The sequence below is a fragment of the Perissodus microlepis genome, chromosome 5 (assembly GCF_051167445.1).
Source record: "Perissodus microlepis isolate ML-2025 ecotype Zambia chromosome 5, ASM5116744v1, whole genome shotgun sequence".
NCBI lineage: Eukaryota > Metazoa > Chordata > Actinopteri > Cichliformes > Cichlidae > Perissodus > Perissodus microlepis.
The window spans coordinates 8,393,811-8,418,443 of NC_140465.1; the positions used below are offsets into that span (position 1 = coordinate 8,393,811).

Sequence of the window (24,633 nt, forward strand, 5' to 3'; positions counted from 1 at the left end):
GGTTGAAGACCGTGCACTCTCTGTCAGTTATAAGGTTTTGTGGAACAGAACTTGCCGGTAGGTCTTAGAATTAGGTAAATACGACCACAGGTGAACAAGTTTATTAAGATTATGATGTCATTATTCATTAAAAACCAAGCCAAAATATATAAGCAGTGTGTGAAAAAGTAATTACACCCTGTAATTCAGTAGCTTGTAGAGTCATTTTTAGCAACAATAGCCTGAATTGTTTTTGATTTGATGCTGCATCAGTCTCTCACATCATTGTGGAGAGATTTTTGGCCTCTGTTCTTCACAATGCTACTTTAGTTCATTCATTCATGCACACCTCTCTTTAGTCACCACCATAACATTACAATCAGAAGTCTGGACTCGAACACCTCAATGATTCTTTTCTTTTTCACACATTCTGTTGCAGATTTGCTGCATGAACCAGTTTGGGCCAAGCTTTAGCTCTCACACAGATGACCTCACATTTGACTCTACAATACTTTGGTCTACAGAGGAGTTTGTATTCACCTCAATGACTCCAAGGTGTCCACGTCCAGTGACTGTAAAACAAACCCAAATCTGAATCTGAATCAATTCACAAAACTTTATTCAGCCCACAATAGGCAAATCGATTCGACTGTCCAACATTAGAACAGTAAGCAGTGAATAAAAAATAAAAAACAAATCATCACCCTTCCACCACTGTGCTTGACAGTTGGTATGACGTGTTTGTGCTGATATGCTGCGTTTGGTGTTTGTCAAACATGCTGCAATGCATCATGGCCACACATGTCCACTTTGTCTCATCTAAATCTAAATCTAAAGGACTTTGTTCCAGAAGTCTTGTGGTTTGTTCAGATACAACTTTGCAAACCTAAGCCACGCTGTCATGCTCTGTTTAGAGATAGGAGCTTTTCTCTTGGCAACCCTTAAACAAGCCACACTCGGTCCTTCTTTTTCTAAATGTACTGACATGAACTTTAATATTTAACATGATAACTGAGGCCTGTAGAGATGTAGCTTTCAACTTTACAATCGGGGTGAATTTGCTGGGACATCCACTCCTGGGCTGATTGGCAGCTGTCTTAAATGCTTTTCGCTATAGAATTATATTTATCTTATAATAATCTTATAACCCTTCCCAGACTGATGGACATCAACATCTTTCTTTCGCATTGGGGTAACAAACGCCTGAATGCGCGAGACCGGCATATTGCCAAAACTTTAGTTTTATTGAGGTGCTCACACTCGCTAATGATCAGTTAATAAAGTGCTTTTATTTAACAGCACCTGGCTGCTGTTTACCCTCTAAATTTCTATGGAAATAGTCAGGGTGTACTTAGTTTTTCACCAACTGCTTCTGCATTTTGGCTTAATTTTGTTAAATAAATAAAGACATGAGATAATATGTCATGTTTTATACTTAATCTGCGACTGGATTTATTTAATTTCAGGACCAGCTGAAGACCAGATTATTTTTATTATGTCCTGATATGTAAAACTGTAGAATCCAAAAAGAGTGTACTTTGTTTTTTTGATGACTGTATTATAATAAAAACACTTTGTTTCTTTGGTTTACTAACCAGCTAGTACGACAAAACTAGCTGGTTAATAGCTGGTTACTACAGTCTAACATATTATCGGTTACCAGTTTATTTATTGGAAATAGCCAATAAATAAACTTAAGATAAAGCAGTTTTAAGGTTTGAATTTTACCGGTGGTATCTAACATGATGAAGTATGCTTTATTATTTGGATCCATTTGTGGAGGCCCAGGTTTAAGAGCCTATCAGCAGAGTTCTCAGATATGAAATCCAAGGTATTACTCTGGGTAGTTTTACTCTTTTCTTCTTGAATACATTAGATCAGGTGTGACAATTATGCTATTTTTATCCCATTTGACATTTCCAGTACTGTATTTTATTTCCGAAAGTGCTGCAGAGAATTACAGGAATTCAACCAATGTAGAGTCTACTTGCATGCAGTTCCCAAACAAATTAATAGGATATGTCAGATGCTGAGTGTTTGAAATGCTGCCTTCAACTGGAAGGAAAACACAAAGGAAAACAAAACTGGACTTTTCCTTCTCCACTGTTAAATCTCCATTAAAACTAAAGGATTAACGCAAACATGAATGAGAATAGCCTACATGAGTTGTTCCAAATGTTTTTGCACTCATGTGGTGACACACAGGAAGAAAATGTGCATCTGCAAAAGCTCTGCGCAGCACCAATCCAGAACTAATGCAGTACCAGCCCCTTAATCCACTGTCAGAAATAAGCACTTGAGCTCCCCTCTCATCAATGCCTCGCTCACCAAAAAGCACACTTTTCTTCTTCAGCGCCCAGCATCTGTGAGCTGTAGTGCCTGCACTTCTGTAGGTGTTCGTAATTTGAAGGTACTTTTTACTTACCTAACGCACTACGATGAAGAATATCTTGCTATCTCTGTCTTTCTTTTTCCTTTGGTTCACAAACCTAAAGCCCACAGATGGGCCTTCTCACTTTTTCCATTCTGATTCAAATCCACTGAGGTAAAAGACACTGGTGTGATGAGACGGAAGTTTGTTTTTTTCCTTTTTTGTGCGCCTGCTATTAGCACCAGAACCAGTTTAAAGTAGGGGGTAAGTAGGGGGAGGTGAATCAAGAAGACATTGAGCCCGAGTCTTCAACGTCTGTGGAGTCATACTCATCAGCGGATTCAGTCAGGGCAGGATAGGGATGAGGCTGGTCAAGGTTGACGTAGGTGACATTCAGACTGATGTAGTGCTCTCCTTCCAGGCCAGACAGTATGGTGGAGACAGCTGACACCAGTGTAGCAAAGCTGGGCCTCAACTCTGGATCCGGGTCCCAGCACTGGAGCATAATGCTATACCTGGGGAAAAAAATACAGGCACAATTAAAATACTGTATAAGGAATTAGACATTTTCACGTAAATTTTACCAGGCCCTGAAAATTTTCAGACTTACAGCAGACTCACACAGAAACACTGTGTATGTGTTAATAGCTGCAGCTGGTTAATCCTCTCCTGATGACAACATGGCATGTAGGAACGATTTTGATTGGCATGCGTGTCATACACTCGTTTTATTGAACCTGGGTTTACAGGGCCGTGAAGCACAACAATTTGAGAAGATGGCATAGATTTGTATGCTGAGAGTTGGATAATGAGACGGATAGCTCTCCTGTGTCTGAACACTAAGCATATATCTGTACCCGGCAGCTCATTAGCACAAAGACTAGAGCGAGTGAAACAGCTTGCCAGGCTGTGTACAGCTGTAAGACAATCCAGCGCCTAGGAAGCTCACATAGGCAACCAGATGAGATCCCAAGAGGTTCATGGTTCAAGCTGGCAAAGAATATTTTGAAAATATTTCATTAATGACATGTAAATTTTGTTACATTTGGGTCAAGCCAGGTTAGGTTTGTTTCACCATTCCCAGAATTTAGCTTCTTAAAGTGAATGGACCACCAAGAAAGTGATTATATAATTAAAAAGTATTGTTCCTCTGATTTGCTCTGATCTAGGTGGTCCAGGTCCCTTCCATGAGTCCTCAGACCATGTTGAATGTGTTGCCAGGCCTCAGTGGACACGGGGCATGCATGGTTACTCTTTAGTTGTTGAGCAAGAGATCGCCACCTAAGCAGTTTATCATTAAAAGGCAAAAGTACGGTCACACTAGAGTGTGTGTGTGGGGGGGTCTGCGTGAGTGCGAAACACATAAACATTAACTCCAAGACAGGGTTGCATAACCATGTTAAAATACAAAGTAGTAGAGAATTTACAGGTATCACTCCACTTGAACATCTTGTCATTATTATCTGGACTTTGAGTCATGATTTTTTTTTGTTCTCTTTTACCCTGCAGCTGTTAATTTGTACCAGAACTACTTAAGCATTGGTAGGATCCACATTAACACTTACACATATACAACAGTGTATTTTTGCAATAACTTTTGGAGTGAATCTGAAATTTTGGGCCATAAAACGACTTCATTCTTACTACTTACAAAGGGTCAGGGCAGTACTGTGGCTGAGGAAGCCTCCTGCCCTTCAGTAAATAGTGCGTTATATCGTATGGGTCCACCTCTGGGTAGGGGCTGGCTCCTCTGGTCAGCATTTCCCACATCAGAACACCAAAGGACCACTGTATCCAAAGACACAAAAAATATACATCAAGTATCAGCAAATGTGCATAAAACACTCAAATACAACGTTTTAATGCAAACAGTGTAATGGAAATCAAATAAAATACATTTTAAATGCAACTTTACTGCAGTAAATCTTTATATGCGTACCACGTCCGACTTGGAGGTAAATTTTTGTGTTTGCAGACTCTCGATGGCCATCCACTTGACAGGCAGTTTAGCCTTCCTGTGGTCCTGAACACTGTAATATTCCTTATCGAAAACATCTCTGGCCATGCCAAAGTCCGCCACCTTCACCGTGTACGACTCATCCAGCCTGAAGAAAGGAAAGGCCAACTGAAGGATTCTCTCGAAACCAAATGCTTTAAGTCTAACAGAGACACTGAAACATTTGCTAAATTCTCTGCATGTCTTGGAAACTCACATGCAGTTGCGTGCAGCGAGATCTCTGTGCACAAACTTCTTCTGGGCCAAATACTCCATCCCCTTGGCAACTTGCAGCCCAAAGCCAATCAGATCCTTTACAGTAGGGTTCTAAAGAAATCCATGAACACACAACAAGACACACCTCATTAAACAAAAGGAAATGATAGTTCATTAGGTATTTAACAGATGGTTCCTCATAAACGAGGTAATAAATTTCCAATATTTTAATATAGTTATCACACCCTCTTCTCGCAGCGTATGAAATGCCGCAAGTCCCCGTGTTTCATGTATGGCAGAACCACAAGAGGGAGCCCTTCCTGTGGCAGGAGGATGCCCAACAGAGAAAGCACGTTGCTGTGATGGAAGCCCTTCATTATGATGCCTTCCTTCAGAAACTGCTCCACCTCTTCCACATCTGTTATTCCTGATGACACACACATGTAAAGACTCTTTTCTGATGGCCTCTGAGAAGACAGTGGAATTACAGAGAGAACCTCTTCTGAAAGGTACTCATAGGACATCACAGATACTCTTAGCACTTTGTTCCACAGCAGAGACACTCGGGTTCTTTCGTAAAACATATAAATCAAACCTCAAGAAGCAGAAATTACTCAACTATTCAAAGACTTGACAGCACAGTGGATTTCTCTGTTGTTGGAGTCTGTGAAGTAGCCATGATAGACGGTTCCAAAATGACCTGCAACAAAAATGAGAGACATAATTACAGAGTTGCTTCAAAATATTATATAATGCTTGGGTTCCATAGCAAGTTTTTTCACGTGCACAAGTCCTTACCTTTTCCGATAATCCGATGTTTCTGGACAACAAGCATCTCGGCAGGAATAAGAACATCTTTCACCTCTTCCAGCAGCTCTGGCCTAAAACTGGTGATAGGGATCTTTTCTGTAGGAAGGAGGGGAGTGAGGGTCGGATCTATGCGACCTCCAGCATAGGTCAGGCTGGGGAATGCTACCGGCCCCACCAAGGGGGTGGGAGGACTTAGCGATACTACTAGTAAAAGTTCACAGAGAAAGAAAAAGAGAGGCATGAAGTTATTAAGTTTATGAAGGTGTCTTTGTCAAAAGAAAATCAGCAATAATTAGAGTAAAGAATATTATATATGTGCTTAGATAGCCACCTCTTCTGTAGTCTCCAACAGGTGACATCTCCACATTATTTGTACCACAGCGGTTGGCGCTGTGGGTTAAACGTGACTCTACCATGGAGGCTGAAAAACATTTCACAATAGTGTTCAATCATCAACCCTAACAGCGGAACACATTTACATCCTATACAAAACCTGAGATGTTCTACTTGAAAGACTTTAGTAATTCATCACACTGACACCCGCTAGCAGTTGTATAAACATGACTCGTCAAGGTCCACACATGAAAGCGGCGCTAACCTTTCTTCTTCTTCCTTAAGTGTTTCATGACAACAAAGGCCAGCACCGCCCCGGCAACCAGAGCTGCCAGGATCCCCAAAACGATCCCCACCATGTAATGGTTGCTGACCCTCACCACTATGCCAACGTTGTGAACCTGTCCGTTGATGGAGATCTAAGAAAATAAAGTCCATAAATCACAAGTTTAGTATTTCTGTAGCTCTGGAGTAAACCATTCATTTATGTAAAAGTTTTTGCCACATATGCTCAAACCAATGTTAGTTAGTAAAAATCAAATTTTGTATGAGCTCAGCTGTAAAAAAAATAAATAATAATAATAATTAATAATAATATTAATTTGTATGTTAAATGTTGATTTTATGGTGGATGGCTCAACACTTTAAACAAACAGCATGCATCTCTAATAGATCCATAATTTTCTATAATATTCTGTTTGTACATTAAAGAGTATCTGCACGCCTGGTGGACAGCAAGGAGGAGGACGCTACTTGGAGATATGGACGCTACTTTTATTTTTAAGAGTCAAAGTGCATCCAAGACAGAAACAGCTGCTGACACAAATACTGCTAACGCTACATCAGCTCAGTACAAGCATCTGCACTCACAGCATGCTAACACAAAGGTATCAAAGACCCCTAAGTGACATCAATATTGAGTGCATACAACCCAGCAGCCAAAGCCTTCTGCAGGTAACAGTAGCTGTGATGAGCATTCAGACATGTAGCATTGTAACTTGTCTTTTATACCTGCACGTGTTTCTGCAGGAGAATCACTCCGATGATCACTTTTAACTTGCCTTGCTTTGTGTAGTGCTCTTTGTTCATGCTTAAAAAAGAAAGCCATCGTGTATGTCGTCATTAAAGTACTGATTTGTGTCAGCGTGTGGAATGCAGCCGAAGGTTAACACTGTTAACCGGTATTTATGTGGCAATGCATTTTAGGTCATGTTACATGAAAGTAACGAGTAGTGTAAGAAATTACTTTCCACGCGGAGTAATTAAATCACGTACTGCATTAGTTTTAAGAAAAGAAGTGAGTAATGTGTGATGCATGAGTTTTTGTTTAGCATTGACCCCAACACTGTATACGACACATTAGTGCAAATTTAAAATGCTGACATTCCAATCCATTGCCTACTTACAGAAAGATAAGTAATATCAGTATATCAGTAATATCAGTCAACATATTATTTTAATATTAAACTTAGGTTAAATGCTAATAAGCTAAAACTAGCTTATTTTGGTGTCTTGACAGTCACTTAATATTTAGTAAGCTAAAAATAGGGTTAGCTTATTCTGAACTAGCAAATTTAGCATGTTCAGGGAATCATGAAATATCACAACTCATTATTCCATGTTGTTAATTTTTGTAATTTCTTTCATTTGAATGTCAAAAAAAGCACAGAAACTGGTCTTTTATATAGATATGGGGTCAGAACCCATAGTTGCCAGAATCAGTATGGTGGAGATGGGATCTGTGTTCATATAAAAAATATTGAATTTATCCAACAGTTACTTGTCTATCCTATCTTGTAAACTTTCATGTGAGTAATTAGCACTCATGAACATATTCTTATAAGAAAAAAACTAAGAGCTTTCTTTCAGGTACACGAGACAGGACAGACAACTTAGTGATGTACAGTAATGGTTACTAATCAGTGGCACAGACAGTAAAACCTAGGACCCCAAGTTCCATATTGAATCAAGTTAATCAATTTATAACCAGCTGACCGACCTTCACTGGTAGTCCCTCACTAGGAATGGTCATGTTTTTGGGGATCCTGCAGGTTATCTCATTATCCAGGACTTTAGCACCACAATCAACACCTGCCACCGTCATAATGATGGTCATGCAGGAGCTCACCAGGTTCAGCTTTTGGTGCTAAGAACAGGATCGAAACGTGTGATATTTAAAATTTCCAATAAATTCCACACATTCGAATTGATTTAAGTAAGAATGAAGTAACACAACAGCTTACATGGAGTGACACCTCATCAAACCCAGGGTACAAATTTAGAACATGTCCTTCTGTTTCAAAAGGTATGGGCTCGCCGTAGGGGTGATAGGAGAACTCTTTGCTCCACAGGCTTGATGCTCCATCCATATCAAAAGATAGCGATCCTTCCACAGTTTCATCCCTGTGGAAAACAGGGGTCATGCATTCCATCCGTGTGGGTAAAGACTTGCCGAGGCACTCCTGAAACAAAACAGTGTAATAATATTTTAATGCTTGTTCTATACAGTAAAATATAAGCACATCACCCAGAGAAGCAATAGAGAAACTCTATAATTTAATACACTGCTCAAAAAAAAAAATAAAAACATATCGGATCTCAAAGGGAGAAAAATCACGTTGGATATTTATAATGACACGGACTGGGTAATGTGTTAGGAATGAAAAGATGTCGCAGCATTTTGTGGGCATAAAAATTATCAGAGTTAAAATACAGAGAGTTGGTTTCAAAGACACCCTGAAAAAATGATGCAGCAGAATAGTCCTTTTTGCAAAAGAAATTTCATTGCAGCAACTCAAAATGTTCCTCAGTTGTTTGCGTGGCCCCCACATGCTTTTACGCGTGCCTGACAATGTTGTGGAATACCAGGATGCTAAACTATGTTGCAGGCAGGATTACTTTCTCCAGACCCTTTCATGTTGGTTACATGTTCCCATGTGCTCATGGTGCCGCAATTCAGCAGTGTCAGGCAGTGAGCACAGAGCACACTGAGGATGTCGGGCCTCGTCAGTCTGTTTCTGAACACCAGTGTCCTGCTGGAGGTCCTTTTGTAGTTTTGGCAGATCTCATCCTGTTCCTCCTTGCACAAAGGAGTAGACACCTGTCCTGCTGATTGGTTAAGGCCCTGTCCAAGTCTTCTAGAGAAACTGTCTGGGTCCTGGAATCTCCTCCATACATATGCTGTACTTCCTACTATGGTGGGAAGTACAGAAAATGTATGTGCCATCCTGTAGGAGTTGGACTACCTGGGCAACCTCTGTAAGGTGCAGGGATCACCTCATTCTACTAGTAGTGACACTGAGCCTACCCAAATGGAAAACGAGTTAAAAAAAAAACAGTAAGAAAACATGAGAAGGGAAAAATATCAGTGGCCTCCAGCTGTAAAACCATTCCCGTTTTGAATGTTGCCTCATTGGTGCACCTGTTGTTAATTTTTTTTGAGCACTGTATATTTACAATGATCGATAATGGAACTGTACCGTTGACACAGATTTCAGGTGGCTCTCATTGGGTTTAAAGCGGATGATGGTGCGGTATACAGAGTCCAGGTTCTCCCCTTCAATGACAATCTTTGAACCTCTGCAACAAAAAGACAGACGTTTAAATTCCATTTTTTTAATGAATCTGCCATTTCATAAAAATTAATAATACACAAAAGTGAAGTGCAAATGCAAAATGTTCTGATCATGCCCTCAAAGTATGTACACACAGCAGCTGTTTTTGTGCTGAGGTCTCTGTGGCATTACCTGTCAAAGCTACAGTCAGGCCGGACGTCTGTTATCTTTGGGTTTTCCTTGTAGTAAAACACCTTTGTTGTGAGAACAGGAGACTTGTCAATGAACACACTCAGAGGAACATCTCTCACCTCTGAGATTTCTTTGGACAAACAAATGATGGAAGACACGTTGCCTTTAGGCGCTGTGACCCTGCAGAGAGACAAAGCTATGTGTGAGTGACACGTCACAACAGACAAACTGGAGCAAATCGAAAGGCTTCATGCTCTAAAATATATTTGTGTTATCATCAAGAACTGGAGCAAAAAATAGTTCACTTGTGAGTCTTTTAACACTTAGCCAGTACTTTTCCACATTCTTTTCCAAACAAGCCTGAACATGTTTGCTTAAAACATCATGCCAGTAACGACACTGTCATTGTCTTAACCTCTGAAAACCAAGACAACTTTACAAGCTCTAAGACAAACACTTGAGAAACTGTGATTGTGCTACAAAGCACGTAAGTTTTTGTATTTGTACCTTTTTATGTCGCAGGCCACATCGTTAAGAGTGACTCTCCGGGTCTTTCCAGCGTCCAAGTGAGGCCCACTCACTGTGATGAGTGTGCCCCCAACACGAGGACCATAGTTGGGCTGGATTTCTGTGATGTTGGGAACCTGGAGAAGTCAGTTTATTTTGATATTGTGGTAAAGCAAACCCTCTTCATAGACAAGGACAAAAGAATTGCAAGATATTAACAAAGGTTACCACAAACGTGAATCCTGGCATTTCTGCCTTCCCTTCAATAGAGTAGCGTCCCTCCACTTTGCCCTCATGCACTTCCACTGTAATGTTGACTGGTTTGAACAGCTCAGTGGCCCCAGAGCGAATCTTACACACCAAGCTGAGTATCAGAAGAAAACACTTGCATTAGACATGTCCAACAAAACTACTAACAATTTAATTTCATGGTGAATTAAAACTGTCTGACTACAACAGGAGACAAAATTACCTTCGGTGACTTATCTTTGCTGTTTCCAAAGACCGTTATAGAATAATGAGCAAGCATTAATATAAATAGGGCACATCACGGTGCAGCAAAGATATTAAAAAAAAAACTACTGATGGATTTGCTGATAATGATTATAACACAAAAACCTTGTTCTTGGAACCAAAACAAGCCTTGCAAAGTTACTCACTGCGTGTTGTTGCTTTTGGCTGGAATCACAGTGCAGGACGTCTGTCCCAGTCGGATCTGGTGGGTTCTGGAGGTGATAGCAGGTCTCAAAGGCGACTGGAACTCCCACCCAGTCAGCGTTAGCTCTGTTTGACCATCAGGGGGAGCAGTCCGTGGAAAGAACTGTGTTAATAAAAGACAATGTATAGTTCACCATTGAAAATGAATGCTGTCATAAGTTGTAGATTTCAGATTCAGAGATTGTGGATTATTAGACTAAATCTCACTCCGGAGATCCCAGGTGGGCAGGACTCGTTTCTCCAGCGATTGTGGCACTCGCTCTCCCACGAGCACACTCCAGAGCACCAGCCGCAGCCCATGAATTTTGGGGCAGTCAGGCACATGGCACAAGTCAGGAAGTGTTGACAGCCTGGTCCTCTTTGGGGCACCTGGATCATCTAAAACAGAGAATAACCGTTTTCATCTCACACACTTATTGTTGGGGGAAAAAACTCTTCATTTTATTTTTCATATAATGAAGCCTATAAGCAGCATAAGAAATGTTCTTTTCAAAACCAAATATTGATTTCTCACATTAAATATGAAAAGTATTCTGCCTGACATGTTTGTCTGCATTATACCTTGTTTCTTGTATTTAAATACCTGAGTAGATCATCCCTTTCATAGTGTTAGCAGGACACATGTAAAAATCTTAAATGCAGGATATATGTGATAATGTAAATGAAATAGGTGTGCATAAAATAATGTTTAATCTTCAGTTTTTACACTGGCACTTTGGACACTGCTTGTTTCATAAAACTACTGTAGAATCATTTTATTTGCTCCTTAATAACTGATCCTGTTCATGGAGAGAGACGTGTAAGCTGATACTTGTTCTCATTCAGCAATAGTCTGTTTAAGAGGTCTCTTATCTAGCGTCATTAAAATATTACAAACATGTTCAGAGGAGCTTCATTTTCTAAGGTCACATGACCAGTTTGATTTAATGATTCGGTTTAAGGCTCTGACAGTCATTTTAAGTTCTTCAATTTTCTAATTACCCACTAATTGATTCTCATGGTCACAAGGGTGACACCGTTTTAAAAGTGAAAGACATTCGCTGGCCCTAAGGCAAGAGAACACCCGGGCAGGTGCTCTAGATTGTCACAAAAAGACTGCTAAAATTACCCAGCTCTTTTGTAACTGTAATGTGACCAGATCTCCGTGTCTTTCAATAGTGAGAGCACGATTTACCCACAGAGCCTGCTAAGCTTGGACTGGTATAAGATTGGTATACTGTGCAGGGACTGCAGCTGTACCTTGTCTCCAACCACAAAGAGAAGATATTCTGAAGAATGCACAGCAGCAATGGAGGAGACCCTCTGGTTTTCTACCAAGGAGTAATTGGCAAAGATAACAGGGCTGGATCTTGTCAGCACAAGCTGCCAACACAAAATGAAGGGTTGATCATTAGTAGAGGAGCAAGTAAATAAAGACAAATGCTAAAGATGATAAATTATGCTATACCTGAAGCAGGCGTCCGGTCGAGGTACCAATGTGGGCCACGGTCTTGTTCTCTATAGTTGTGACCAGGAGAGATGTGAGCAGGACGTTTGTCATCTTCCTGTTGAACAGGTCCACTCTGTAGTAGGGCTTTGACACCATGGTAGGATGGTCTCTGCATGTGGCATTGTTCTCCATGCTCTAGTACAAAGGTCGTAGACAGCAGAGGGCACAGACAACAGGAAACGGTGAGAGAAAAAGCAGTTCAAGTGCAAGCTGCAGCGAAGCAGTATTACACAATATGTGGCAACAAGGTATCAACAGGTTGTTTGTCCTTTATGCTGGAAAAAGAGAGTATGATCTTGTGCAGTGTTGTGCTGTCAATGTGTTTCAGGCTATAGACATAAAAAATAGTTTATACTGAGCATTAAAATGATCACTTATTCTTGATATATCATATTACATTGTGTTCAGCAGCAGATCAGCAGTCATTTAGGTTTAACTGTAGAAGAAGTTTAGTAAGTATACCCTGAGGTATATTTTCTAACTCAAATTACTGTATTTGCAGGGATATGTTTAACTTAAAAGGCATCATGAAACAAATCCATCTCTCTGTACAATTCCTTGATCTAAAAACACAAGTGCACACTGCAGTAATTGTATACCCTTAATATCTGCACATCCTCTATAGAGAAATAACAAAGTCAGTATGATAAGAGGGGTACTTTAACTTGTTCGTTACTGTTCTTACTGTCTTGGGGCAACTTTGACCACATAACTTCCTCTGGGATTAATAAAGTATTTCGATTCTGATTCTTTATGACAACTGAGCAGAGTCTGAGAATGTCTGATCTGCTGTATGCTGTGTGATGAGGTTGGTCCTTGAGAATAAACTATTAAGGGGGGCTTGCATTTGGACAAATCTGTTAAAGTCACTGTTTAATGGGAAATGTAATCAAATCTACACCATCAATCACACATAAAGGCTTTTTGATATAAACAAGAACACAGCCATTGTAGTATGTTAAAGATTTATTAGCTGTCCGACCGCATGGGAGCATAGAGTTTGTTTTACATGCCTTGAGCAGTTCCATATTATTAGATTGTAATATTTGATCTCTGGAAAATGTACAGTTGTGGTTTGACAGACTGAGCTGCTTTCTTGTGAGATAAGTTGAGCTCGTCACCGGGGTGACAAAGAGAAACAAAGTATCTGGCACACCAGAAGCCCGAGGTGAATCGGTTGTGATAATATGATTATTTAATAATCTAAAGGCCTTTGATAGATGTTTATGCCTTGCATTACTGACAGGAGGATTGCCCTGGAGCTGTAGATACAGAGCAGGGAGCGTCACTGTTTGATTTAAGGGAGTATTCTACCAAGGAACAAGAAGCACTATGAGAACACAAACCTCCACCAAGGCAGCTCACTGAGCAGCATTTACTTGTAATGGAATAGTATTGTCTTTCGTGAATATTCATTTTGTTTTCTTTGTTCTTTTTAAATATACTTTAAAAAGTTTTTTTTTATTTGTATTTTTTATTTAACCTTTATTTAACCAGGAAGATCGAATTGAGATTAAAAACCTCTTTTTCAAGGGAGACCTGGCCAAGTTTGTAGTGCAGTAAAAACAAGTGCAAAGTCGGTCCTGTTAAAACCCATTTTAATATACTTGACTTAATTTTAATGACACCTTTTGGGTGTAGAGCACGTGTGGCATGCATTTTATTTTTAGTAAGATAAATTTTTGTCATGATCTCTGTGTCTTTGTTGAGTTACTCTCGTCAGTACAGCCCCGATAAACCCTGTTTCTCGTGTGACTACTGGGTTTATGCTAACCGCAGTTCTCTTGTGCTTAGGTTCTCGGACTTGTCCGTACCCCCGATCTGTTTCCCTGGTGGTGTGGCGTGGAATGGAGTAAGAGTGAGTGTGTAGAAAACAAATACGAGAGGAGCGAGTGAGCGGAGTGTGTTTGGATTCAGAAATATAGGCTCAAAATGTGGTCATAAATATTTTGTACTTGTAAATCAGTTTTGTATGTGTAAAAAGATTTGTGTGTGTGTAAAAAAGATTTGTATGTGTAAAAAGAATTTGTGTGTGTAAAAAAGATTTGTGTGTGCGTAAAAAAGATTTGTGTGTGGACTTAGCCAAAAAAAACCCTGCAAGTTACAAGTACGAATTTTGACCCTATTTTTCTTCCTTTCATCTGATTGGTCAATGTCATGTCAATCACAAATGTAACAATCCAATCAGAGAACAGATGGGTTTGGCTGTCGGAGGGGCGCTTTTTTTGAACTGAATGTGAATGTAGGAAATTTTTATGGATTGTTAACATGAGCCCACTCTGCACCCCTGCAAAGCTTTAATGGAATTTATTTAAAACCTTCCAAGCTGTCGTGTTTACAAACAGGCTTGAATTTGCCATATTTTTCTAGTCAATGTCCAATCGTAGTGTGAAGTCTCCTCCAGTTAACTGAAGGCTGACATTAGTGGCCTAGTGCCACTGGAAGCCATATATGTCTTTGTGTCACATTTCCTCTGTTTTTTTTTTCTCATCACTGATATACATTGATCCAAGTTTCATCTGTCCAAAACCTGCTTTTCCAGGAGATACGTGCTGTTTTTAGGAATGTGTTAAAATCTGATCTGGCCACTCTGAGACAGATCACTGGTTTAAACCCTGTGGTGAACCTCTGATAATGATATGCTTACCTCCTGGAGTTGTCCTAACTTGAATATTGTGAACAGGTTTTTCTTTACCTTAGAAAGGATTCTGCAGCGATCCACCTCTAATGTCTTCGGTAAACCTTTTGTCTTCGGTACGGTCCTTTTTATGTGTTATTTTTTTCACCACATGTGCCACAGTTTTCTTTCCTGCTATCTCTCTGACAGATTTGGTTTGTTTTTGAATCCTAAAAATGACTTGTTTCACTTGATGAAACAAGTGAAATATCTTTGCCTTGAAGATTAAATTTGTTCACATTCAAATCCCACCCTTAAGTTACATTTGAGAACATGCTAATAAGTACCAGTGCAAAAAATGGCAGTAATTTCTCTGTGGTTAATCCAATATACTTGTTCAGCTGCTTAGATCAGACCATATTAATCATATAACTATATCTCAATTATGTTGTGATATACAGATAAACTAAAAATGAGTCAGTGTCTAAAAATATGTGGACTGTATGACCTTAGAGCTTAAGAAAAAAACAAAAACAGCACTGCTATTGACTGAAGTCATCCACCTCCTAATCCCAGAGGAGTATAAAACAGTGGGTATGAATTGCTTTCCTAAAGCCTAACTCTCCATTACAGCTACTCTAAATACAAATCATAAATACAAATATAAAACTAATTAAACTGAAAAGCTGTAAAAATTAAAACTGTAAGCCAGAGTATTATCAAACATTTTAAGTCTAAAACAATAGTGCATTTGTCATCACAGAAATAGCTTAATAATTCAGTGACGTAGTAACAAGCCAAAAAGCGTGGTATGTACAGTGGCTTGCAAAAGTATTCGGCCCCCTTGAACTTTCCCACATTTTGTCACATTACAGCCACAAACATGAATCAGTTTTATTGGATTTCCACGTGAAAGACCGATACAAAGTGGTGTACACGTGAGAAGTGGAACGAAAATCATACATGATTCCAAACATTTTTTACAAATAAATAACTGAAAAGTGAGATGTGCGTAATTATTCAGCCCCCTTTGGTCTGAGTGCAGTCAGTTGCCCATAGACATTGCCTGATGAGTGCCAATGACTAGATAGATGTCGTGTCCAAATTCATGGGCTGCATCCTCCTGAGGCCACATTTGTAGACCGATTACGTCACAGCGACGCGCCGAAGGCTGTCCAAATTCATAGACTCCTCCGAATGCAGCCGACAAATGCGTCCTCCTTTTCCCCGAATTCGAAGGATGGGTCGGGTGTGTCCTTCGTGGCCTACCATATCCCAGAATTCATAGCGTGGCCCAGCCAAACTCCAGTTTCCAACAATGGCGGCCGCTCCTAAGTTTTAAAATTACTCATACTAATCTTTCTGGGTCACAAAATAAACTTTTAACATATTTTCAGGCGAGAAAGTAGCTGTGTAAACATCAAATATCTGCTCGGTTTATCAAGATATCGCATATTTGCAAAAGTGCTTCGACGTTTTCGGAGACGTCTGCTACCCACCAGCTCGATAGCTAGCCGAGAGCTTGAGGGTCACTGAAGGCGCCGAGAACGGCACAACTCCCGGCACATAATTTTCAGATCACCGCGGACTTTCGCTACTCGGGTTAAACGTAATATATAAGTCACTTAGACAACCTAAAAATGTTATTGTTGGGCTTTTTTCTGTGTTTTGTTCATTCGTGAGTAAATCGGTTTGGCTGAGATTAAAGTTATTAGATTAGATTAGATAAAATAAAACTTTATTAATCCCCCGGGTGGGTTCCTCCTTGGTTTTTACACAGCTGACTAAACGTCAAACAGAAAACTGATTAAACAGAAGTATGAGACGGTCGAGAATTTACGCCAGTGTCCTGTTATATTTTAGATAGCAAGGAGCAGACGGCCGAGTTTATTAAACTCCACCGAGACAGCGGTGATGCTAATCAGAAGGCTAGACCGTCCAATTTCCCCAGCCGTTTACTTCCGGCCTACCCGACCTTCTGAGGACCCGGCCCACGTAGACCGCGAAGGCCGGGTCCTCGGGAGGATGCAGCCCATGAATTTGGACACGACCAGAGTGCACCTGTGTGTAATCTAATGTCAGTACAAATACAGCTGCTCTGTGACGGCCTCAGAGGTTGTCTAAGTGAATATTGGAAGCAGCAATACCATGAAGTCCAAAGAACACACCAGAAAGGTCAGGGATAAAGTTATTGAGAAATTTAAAGCAGGCTTAGGCTACAAAAAGATTTCCCAAGCCTTGAACATCCCACGGAGCACTGTTCAAGCCATCATTCAGAAATGGAAGGAGTATGGCACAAGTGTAAACCTACCAAGACAAGGCCGTCCACCTAAACTCACAGGCCGAACAAGGAGAGCGCTGATCAGAAATGCAGCCAAGAGGCCCATGGTGACTCTGGACTACCTGCAGAGATCTACAGCTCAGGTGGGGGAATCTGTCCATAGGACAACTATTAGTCGTGCACTGCACAAAGTTGGCCTTTATGGAAGAGTGGCAAGAAGAAAGCCATTGTTAACAGAAAACCAGAAGAAGTCCAGTTTGCAGTTTGCCACAAGCCATGTGGGGGACACAGCAAACATGTGGAAGAAGGTGCTCTGGTCAGATGAGACCAAAATGGAACTTTTTGGGCAAAATGCAAAACGCTATATGTGGCAGAAAACTAACACTGCACATCACTCTGAACACACCATCCCCACTGTCAAATATGGTGGTGGCAGCATCATGCTCTGGGGGTGCTTCTCTTCAGCAGGGACAGGGAAGCTGGTCAGAGTTGATGGGAAGATAGAGCCAAATACAGGGCAATCTTGGAAGAAAACCTCTTGGAGTCTGCAAAAGACTTGAGACTGGGGCGGAGGTTCACCTTCCAGCAGGACAACGACCCTACACATGAAGCCAGGGCAACAATGGAATGGTTTAAAACAAAACATATCCATGTGTTAGAATGGCCCAGTCAAAGTCCAGATCTAAATCCAATCAAGAATCTGTGGCAAGATCTGAAAACTGCTGTTCACGAACGCTGTCCATCTAATCTGAGCTGGAGCTGTTTTGCAAAGAAGAATGGGCAAGAATTTCAGTCTCTAGATGTGCAAAGCTGGTAGAGACATACCCTAAAAGACTGGCAGCCGTAATTGCAGCAAAGGGTGGTTCTACAAAGTATTGACTCAGGGGGCTGAATAATTACACACACCCCACTTTGCAGTTATTTATTTGCAAAAAATGTTTGGAATCATGTATGATTTTCATTCCACTTCTCACGTGTACACCACTTTGTATTGGTCTTTCACGTGGAATTCCAATAACATTGATTCATGTTTGTGGCTGTAATGTGACAAAATATGGAAAAGTTCACGGGGGCCGAATACTTTTGCAAGCCACAGATGATGTTTTGGCAGCAGTTTTGGCATATGTTGGTCTGCTGTGAAGTGGAAGAACCAAGGTTTCAGTCTATTGGACAGTCCCGCTGTCACGTTACTCAATATTCAGACCAGCAGCCAAAAGTAACAACAGAAGATCCATTACAAGAACACTTCATTACTCCAAGCAAAAAGTGTTCCTCCAAAGTCAGAGGAAGGGGCAACATAACTCGAGTTCTGCCAAACTTTATGAAATCACTTTCTCCTGAAGTGCCATCATCTGGGATACCCAGCAGCTGAAATCATACTAATTATACAGCTTTACAATATCACAGCAACATTACAGTAATAGCAACCAGTCCTTGTGGGAATACTCATAGTTTCTCAAACTGGAATTTACTTAAAGTAACTGTGGTATCAGATGTCTTACCACAGCTCCCACTACCCAAAACCTACCCCAAAAGACAAAACTGAATAATTTAACACAAAAAAATATGAGAAATATGCATGGGATCTGGGAATAAACAGGCGTTTTCCCATGAGAAACCAGCAGCAACATATTCTAAGACCTTTAAAATTAGACCTCCTAATGCACACACATCGCCTGAAAAGGCCACTGACTAAAGTCACACAAAAAGGGAACGGGGCAAACCTTTCCAGTCCCAACTGACCCTCACTCCCACTTGGCTGCCATCCAGGTCCTTCTGGATAATGATGTGTGTAGTAAGACTTTTTCCATATTTGTTAGCGATCCAAAAAGCTTTCTGCATCCCTGTTTTCTCTGACTTAACAGTGGCTGCCAACTGACTGCCGATGCAAAAGCTTCTCACATTCCTAATATGACTGAAAGGGAAACCTTAATATTGCTTCACAGAAACCACAAAATTTTCCTTTTCATTGGTGTCTCATCTAGAGGAGGTGATACATTATGAATAAAGGATCATTTCTGGCTAAAGAGGAAAATAGATTCAACTGAATGACCATAAAAATTCATACAAAAAGGGTGAATACAATAGACTGTATATAAAAGATGGTCATACCACCCAGACCTCTCCCATTGGTTTTATACTGTGTGTAATGAAGCCAGAAGTAGCCAGACGTAGGAAAAGCTGGCCAGATATGCCGAGAATCCCAGCTGTGCACAAAACAGCCAAGCAATGATGCATTCGAGAACAACCAGATGTTCTGAAATTTCCAGTGTTTGTTTTCCTAACTGCACTGTCTGTAAATATCTCTCAAAACCATCTCAAAAAATGTGCTCCATTGACGAGTGTCTGATGTAAAAGCTGCAAATAAACCCCAAATCTTCATCCAGCAAACCTCTCGCCTTTGAGTGGAAAATCCCTGCTCCATATAAGATGCGTGTGACCTAGCCAGAAACCCAGGGAGATTTGCCTCGTCAGTGGCGCATTGGCTTTGGTGACAACACCGTGTGGTTGTGTCTGATCAACATTTTCTTGTAAACCTAGTGAAGGTTTTGTCAGAAATCTCATTGTTTACAGATGTGGTATAAGTGTGTATTTATCTAAGTTTTATTTGTCACTAAACCACAATGATTCAAAGACTGGACACTGTCTGACATCTTCAAGTTAAATATTCATAGAAAAGATGGAAGGAGGAACTATCAATTCTGGCCAAAACCATTTTTGGTACCAGGCTGTAAATGGGCTTTTTAATTTAGGGTTTAACATGGGAGTCTTTTAGGGATTGATTCACTTTTGGAGCCTTCCACTACAAGACAAACAATTTTTGGCTTCCTGTGATGGATTCATTTTCAGCACCAAGGCTGGATGAAGATGAGAGACATATTTTAAAGCTCTGCACCCATGTGCAAGATTTTTATCAAGCCACCTTTGTTAGTCCATAAATTATCCAAGTTCAGATGATTTTCTGCTCATCTTATCGCGACATACTTTCCTTTTGCCAGCTCAGACCTGTAGCATTTAGAAGAAGAAGTAGCATTTTCATAGTTGTGTATTTGCAGACTGATGCGCTCACCTCATGTGGGCAGCTCTCACAGGGTTGGAAATGGCAGAGCCCTCTAGAGAGCTGCTCAGGTCCAGACTCACAGCAGTCATCCACCCCATCAGCAATTGCCTTGTTCACATTGTCCATGGGGAAGGCGCACAGGGCAGAGTCATGCTCTGTGACTCCGTTGTCGTCGGTGACAGCAAAAACACCATACAGGATGTCATCCTCCTCCTCCGCTCCTAACTCCTCTGCCAGCTCCCTGCCTGCTTTGCCGAAATGGGCTGCTTGGACCACGTTGTACACAATATCCTTATAAGGTTCACTGGCTACATTCCTCCTCCTGCGCTTTGGTTCAAAGCGACACTCCAAGATCAACTCGCGATACCGCTTCATTTCCCATTCGTTCCTCGGGAGACGTCCCAGACGAGTCTGAAAAGGCGACGATTCCTGATCTGGGCTCTCTCTCTGGACTGAAAGGAAGTACACAAACTCCTGAGTGAAGAAGCTGTAGACATATTCAATATGGTATGTCTTTCGCAGGCTGGGAAGGACAGTCAGACCACGCACATCACTGAAGAAACCATCTTCTGTGGCCAGTGGTCGGCGAACTGATAAAGACTTCCTGCCGTAACGCTGAGTGACACTGTCATTAACACTGGCCGCGACAAAGAAATAGACAGTCTGACCCTCCTCCACCATTGTGACTTTCGTACCAAGAGGGCTAGCCACACAGTCAGGACAGTTAGCAGCAGAGTTTGAGCCCTTTCTGAACAAACACTTTGAAAGAGAGGGTGGCTCTCCATTTGGGTTCAGCTGGTGGAAATAGCATACGCCGTACTGAGAACTTCCACAAGAATATAAATACATAAAGAGTGTATCCAACAGCAACACCTGATTGTCTGTGTCCTCTGGAAAGTTGTGATTCTTGTCAATCTCACACAAATTGCATATGTGACACTCTGAGCCCCCCACTGGCCCAGTGCGGAGCTCCCACACCTTCTCCAGGCTTCTGTTGACAGCTTCGATCACATTCTTAGAGGCCACGTACACTTCTTGGTAAAATGAGTTGTTGACTATGTTTTGGATGGGACCCCCAGCTTGGAAGAAAGGCATTGTGTACACAACAGAGAAGTTGACAGGGCTGGGGGCCAATGACGCACAGTTGGCCAGGGCAAAGGCCAGCACAGTCTGGAACCAGACGCATGCCCACCACTGTCCGGCCCAGTGGACCATCTCCAGTCCGGGTTCCAGGGGCCCAAAGGCACAGGCGATGTGTCGCTACCTCCAGGTCTGCTGCTGAGTCAAAACCATCCTTAAACCACCCAGTGACACCTGATAAAACAAAAAGAGTAAAATAACTAATTAAACCGATAAGAAATCATGAGCTGCAACTCAAGAATGACTAAAGCGTTGAAAGCTTGAAAGTTAAATAACAAAGATGCCATTTTAATGAGCTAGCTCAGCGGTCCCCAACCCCCGGGCCTCGGACCGGTACCGAGCCGTGAGTCGTTTGGTACCGGGCCGCGAGAGTTGAGGCTCAGGTGTGAAATGTATAGTGTTTCAGGGTTTTTATCGGTTTTCAGCGTTATTTTATTATCGTTTTTATCGTTAACTCGGTTTTCCTGGGTCTTTTCACGTGTGTTATGAATAAATCTTCTTTTTTTCGGTATCGGTACTAGTTTTATTTTGTTGTATTTATCCGCGACACCTTAAAGGCCGGTCCGTGAAAATAATGTCGGGCATAAACCGGTCCGTGGCGCAAAAAAGGTTGGGGACCGCTGAGCTAGATGATCCAGGAAAGCTTTGCATAAAGATGTGAAAGAGAAAAGGGGATCTTAGCTGACTTGACTGCTTTCTCCTGCTTTAAGCTAAATGTCCTCTAGAACCAACATTATACTGAGCGGACATGTATAAGTATTAGACAGATCTTCTCATCTAGCTCAGGCCAAGAAATCAAGTGAGCATATAACTAGCAGTACTTATATTACCTTCATTCAAGGCTTTTAAATGCATATCACCTATTTCTTATCTAAGATTCCTTTAGCAGGAATGGATTTTGTTTAAAGAACCACCTTTTGAACAAACAAAGAGCCGCAATCCCGTTTGTATGAAGAGGTAAAAGCTGACAGAAGTGAGATGTGTCTGAAACCTGTTTACTAAAACTGCTGTAAGACCATAAAATGATAAGCAGTAGCCTGTTGTTTCATGTTGTCATGATAAATTATGCCTCCTATGGGATTTGCTACTAATGAAAGTGAAAATCAATATAACAGTATTTTATTATGTTTTGCGTGGAACCCTAAAAGACCCGAGGTGACAATCATCATCACCATCTTGTCTGGTCCTGATAATAAAAGCACATGTGGTCATAAAAATAAAAGCTTTCTCTGACTCACCACAGACACTGACAGGAAATGTTTAGATCATCAGACACAGAGTTGTGGTGGTAGAAGATGTGGATCTAACTATTTTTACTGGGGCTTTGTACATAAGCCATTCATATCTGTCTGGTCATGTTTACTCTGGTTAATCACAGGCAGAGTTTTTCAAATGAATCATCTTCTTTTATGCAAGGGAGTTGGTGGTAACAAGCCAAGATAATGACTTTTGCTCAACATGAACCAACCAAATTTAGCAAATCTACATTTTTCCATTGCTCATCCAGCCCAAGCTCTACGTAGCGTCCGAGCCCTGTCTTCATCGTAAACATACATAAGTGGGTGGATCATTAACTGGACATACGGCATGACTGTTTTCAAGAAGCCACGTCTCTCAATTATGCATTCCTGTCACAACCACTACGTGCCTTTCAGGGGGAAAAGATGGCCACGGACTGATGGTCGTCAGACGTTGTGTAGCCTTTAAAACTACCAGGTGAGGGCAAAACTGTTCTTCGGCTCGTGTCAGAGAATTTAATCCATTTTGAACATTATATTTAACAGTGTCAGAAACGGCAGTGTGAGCCAACTGATTTTAAGCACAAAGCACTTGTTTTTGCTAAAAGCAGTCGTATGGAAAAGTTCAGAGTCTCAGGTCTTTGCATCAATAATTCATTGAACCCCGCTGATGCTGTTGTTACATTTTAACATTTGCAGCTCCTTGTAAAGCTGAGGTTAAGGTCTGGGGACATGAGTACACATAGTAATGGCACTGATTGACTTTCTCCGGGTTCATGGTTAATAAAGCAAACGGCTGAAACAGAGTTTCCATTCGCTTTGCTATTTTCAGGCCAATCAAGGCTTCATCAGTGAACCGGCATGAGTTGCCAGTAAAGCACCTTGCTCACTGGCACTTCGGTGTCCTAATCAAGAGTAGAAGAAGATCAAAGACCTCTCTTAGAATAATCAATGCACAGATATCCAGGGGGATTTGCAGAGTTGAGCTGCTGTTCGAACAATCAATAGTGAACACATATTGAACCTGAAGGACTCATTGACTGAGTAGAAGGAAATAAATTCCAAGGCAATCCAGACTCACTAGAAATATCCAGTTTAAGGAGAAACTGCGTCTGCATTTCTTTGTTTTGAAAAATCTTTATTCTACTGTGTGATTTTTATACAAAACAATGTGAGATCCGAAATCAGTCCAATTATGAGTATGTTAACACAGAACAGCATAATTTCTTTTCACCCTGTGCTCATCTGCCCTCTGCAGTTGATCGCTTGTATTTATGGGTTTGTTGTTGTTGTTGGGTTGGTGAAGTTTTTCCTTTTACTTTGTCTCCATATTCGGTTACAATCTGCCTTTACTTCTTTGGAATCACTCCAGTGTAACAGAGTGCATACTGGCTCCAGTCCACAGGTTAAAGATGTTATTTTCATTCCAAAACCAGAGTTTAGATAACGCAACACTGAGTTTATCTTTCACAACCCCCACAATAAATATTAATGGCAAATAGCTCGCTTTTTATAAACAATTATAAATGGATGATACCGGAAACCCTTCCTTGCATTATAAGTGCTGTGAGAGATAATATAAAGAATGCCGGTGCTGTAAGTCAAACTTTGGATCATAAACACAAGCTATTCTTTTTAAAGTCCTCTTCTAGCATTGCCTGTGCTCTGAAGGCTAGTTGGTTTCTGTTTTGTATCTAAACATCAGAGCAGACGCTGATGAAGGAAAGAAGGAAAGATGAAAAGCTTACCTGTACAGGTCAGCCACCGCCAGCTCTGCCCCTACTGTAAAACAGCGCGCGGGGGATGGCGGGTTTTTTCCTCGGGTAGAGTTAATATCACACGATTAGCTTAAGACACAAACATTTTATTTTTTAAAAAAAAAATATAAGCCCTTCTGTATTCGTTAAGCGCCCGCTTCGTATTTAACTTTAACTCCCGGTTTGAATCGGTCCTCTGCACCTCAGCTGTGTCCTCGCTCCTCCCCTCACAGCTCCACACTGACACAAACCAGCAGCACGAACAGAAGCCAATTAGCCCAGCGTCTATAGGTGGCCTCTGTCACTTTTTAATGCCATAAACGTTTCCTCCTTATCCCCCCCACCACTGCCCTGCCTGTTTCACAGCACCATAAA

The 24,633-nt window shown here is 41.1% G+C and overlaps 1 protein-coding gene across 2 annotated transcripts; it reads right to left on the minus strand.

Annotated features, from left to right (window-relative positions):
• Window positions 1-581: 581 nt before the first annotated feature.
• On the minus strand, window positions 582-24,616 carry mst1rb (macrophage stimulating 1 receptor b). 2 transcript variants are annotated; one of them, XM_084927602.1, is made up of 20 exons: window positions 20,133-24,616; window positions 12,123-12,299; window positions 11,915-12,037; window positions 10,883-11,053; window positions 10,618-10,778; window positions 10,187-10,322; window positions 9,959-10,095; window positions 9,452-9,631; window positions 9,185-9,284; window positions 7,949-8,167; window positions 7,705-7,851; window positions 5,971-6,124; window positions 5,704-5,793; window positions 5,361-5,573; window positions 5,182-5,262; window positions 4,808-4,989; window positions 4,564-4,673; window positions 4,290-4,455; window positions 4,002-4,138; window positions 582-2,865 (listed from the first exon to the last, which is right to left on the minus strand). In XM_084927602.1, exons 1-20 carry the CDS (start codon window positions 21,336-21,338, stop codon window positions 2,634-2,636), a joined length of 4,122 nt encoding a protein of 1,373 aa, XP_084783728.1. In that variant the 5' UTR covers window positions 21,339-24,616; the 3' UTR covers window positions 582-2,633. The 2 variants fall into 2 exon arrangements, with proteins under 2 accessions (XP_084783728.1, XP_084783727.1); XM_084927601.1 differs by having other exon boundaries at window positions 5,361-5,576.
• Between the last annotated feature and the right edge of the window lie 17 nt (window positions 24,617-24,633).

Bases quoted from the DNA above. Each gene is read 5' to 3' on its own strand.
- mst1rb (XM_084927601.1), bottom strand. From the start codon at position 21,338: ATGGTCCACTGGGCCGGACAGTGGTGGGCATGCGTCTGGTTCCAGACT. The intron at 9,632-9,958 runs GTACAAATACAA...GTCTCTCTGCAG, and splicing joins GTGGCCTGCGACATAAAAAG to GGTCACAGCGCCTAAAGGCA. The intron at 4,456-4,563 runs GTGAGTTTCCAA...TCCTTTCTTCAG, and splicing joins CTCGCTGCACGCAACTGCAT to GCTGGATGAGTCGTACACGG.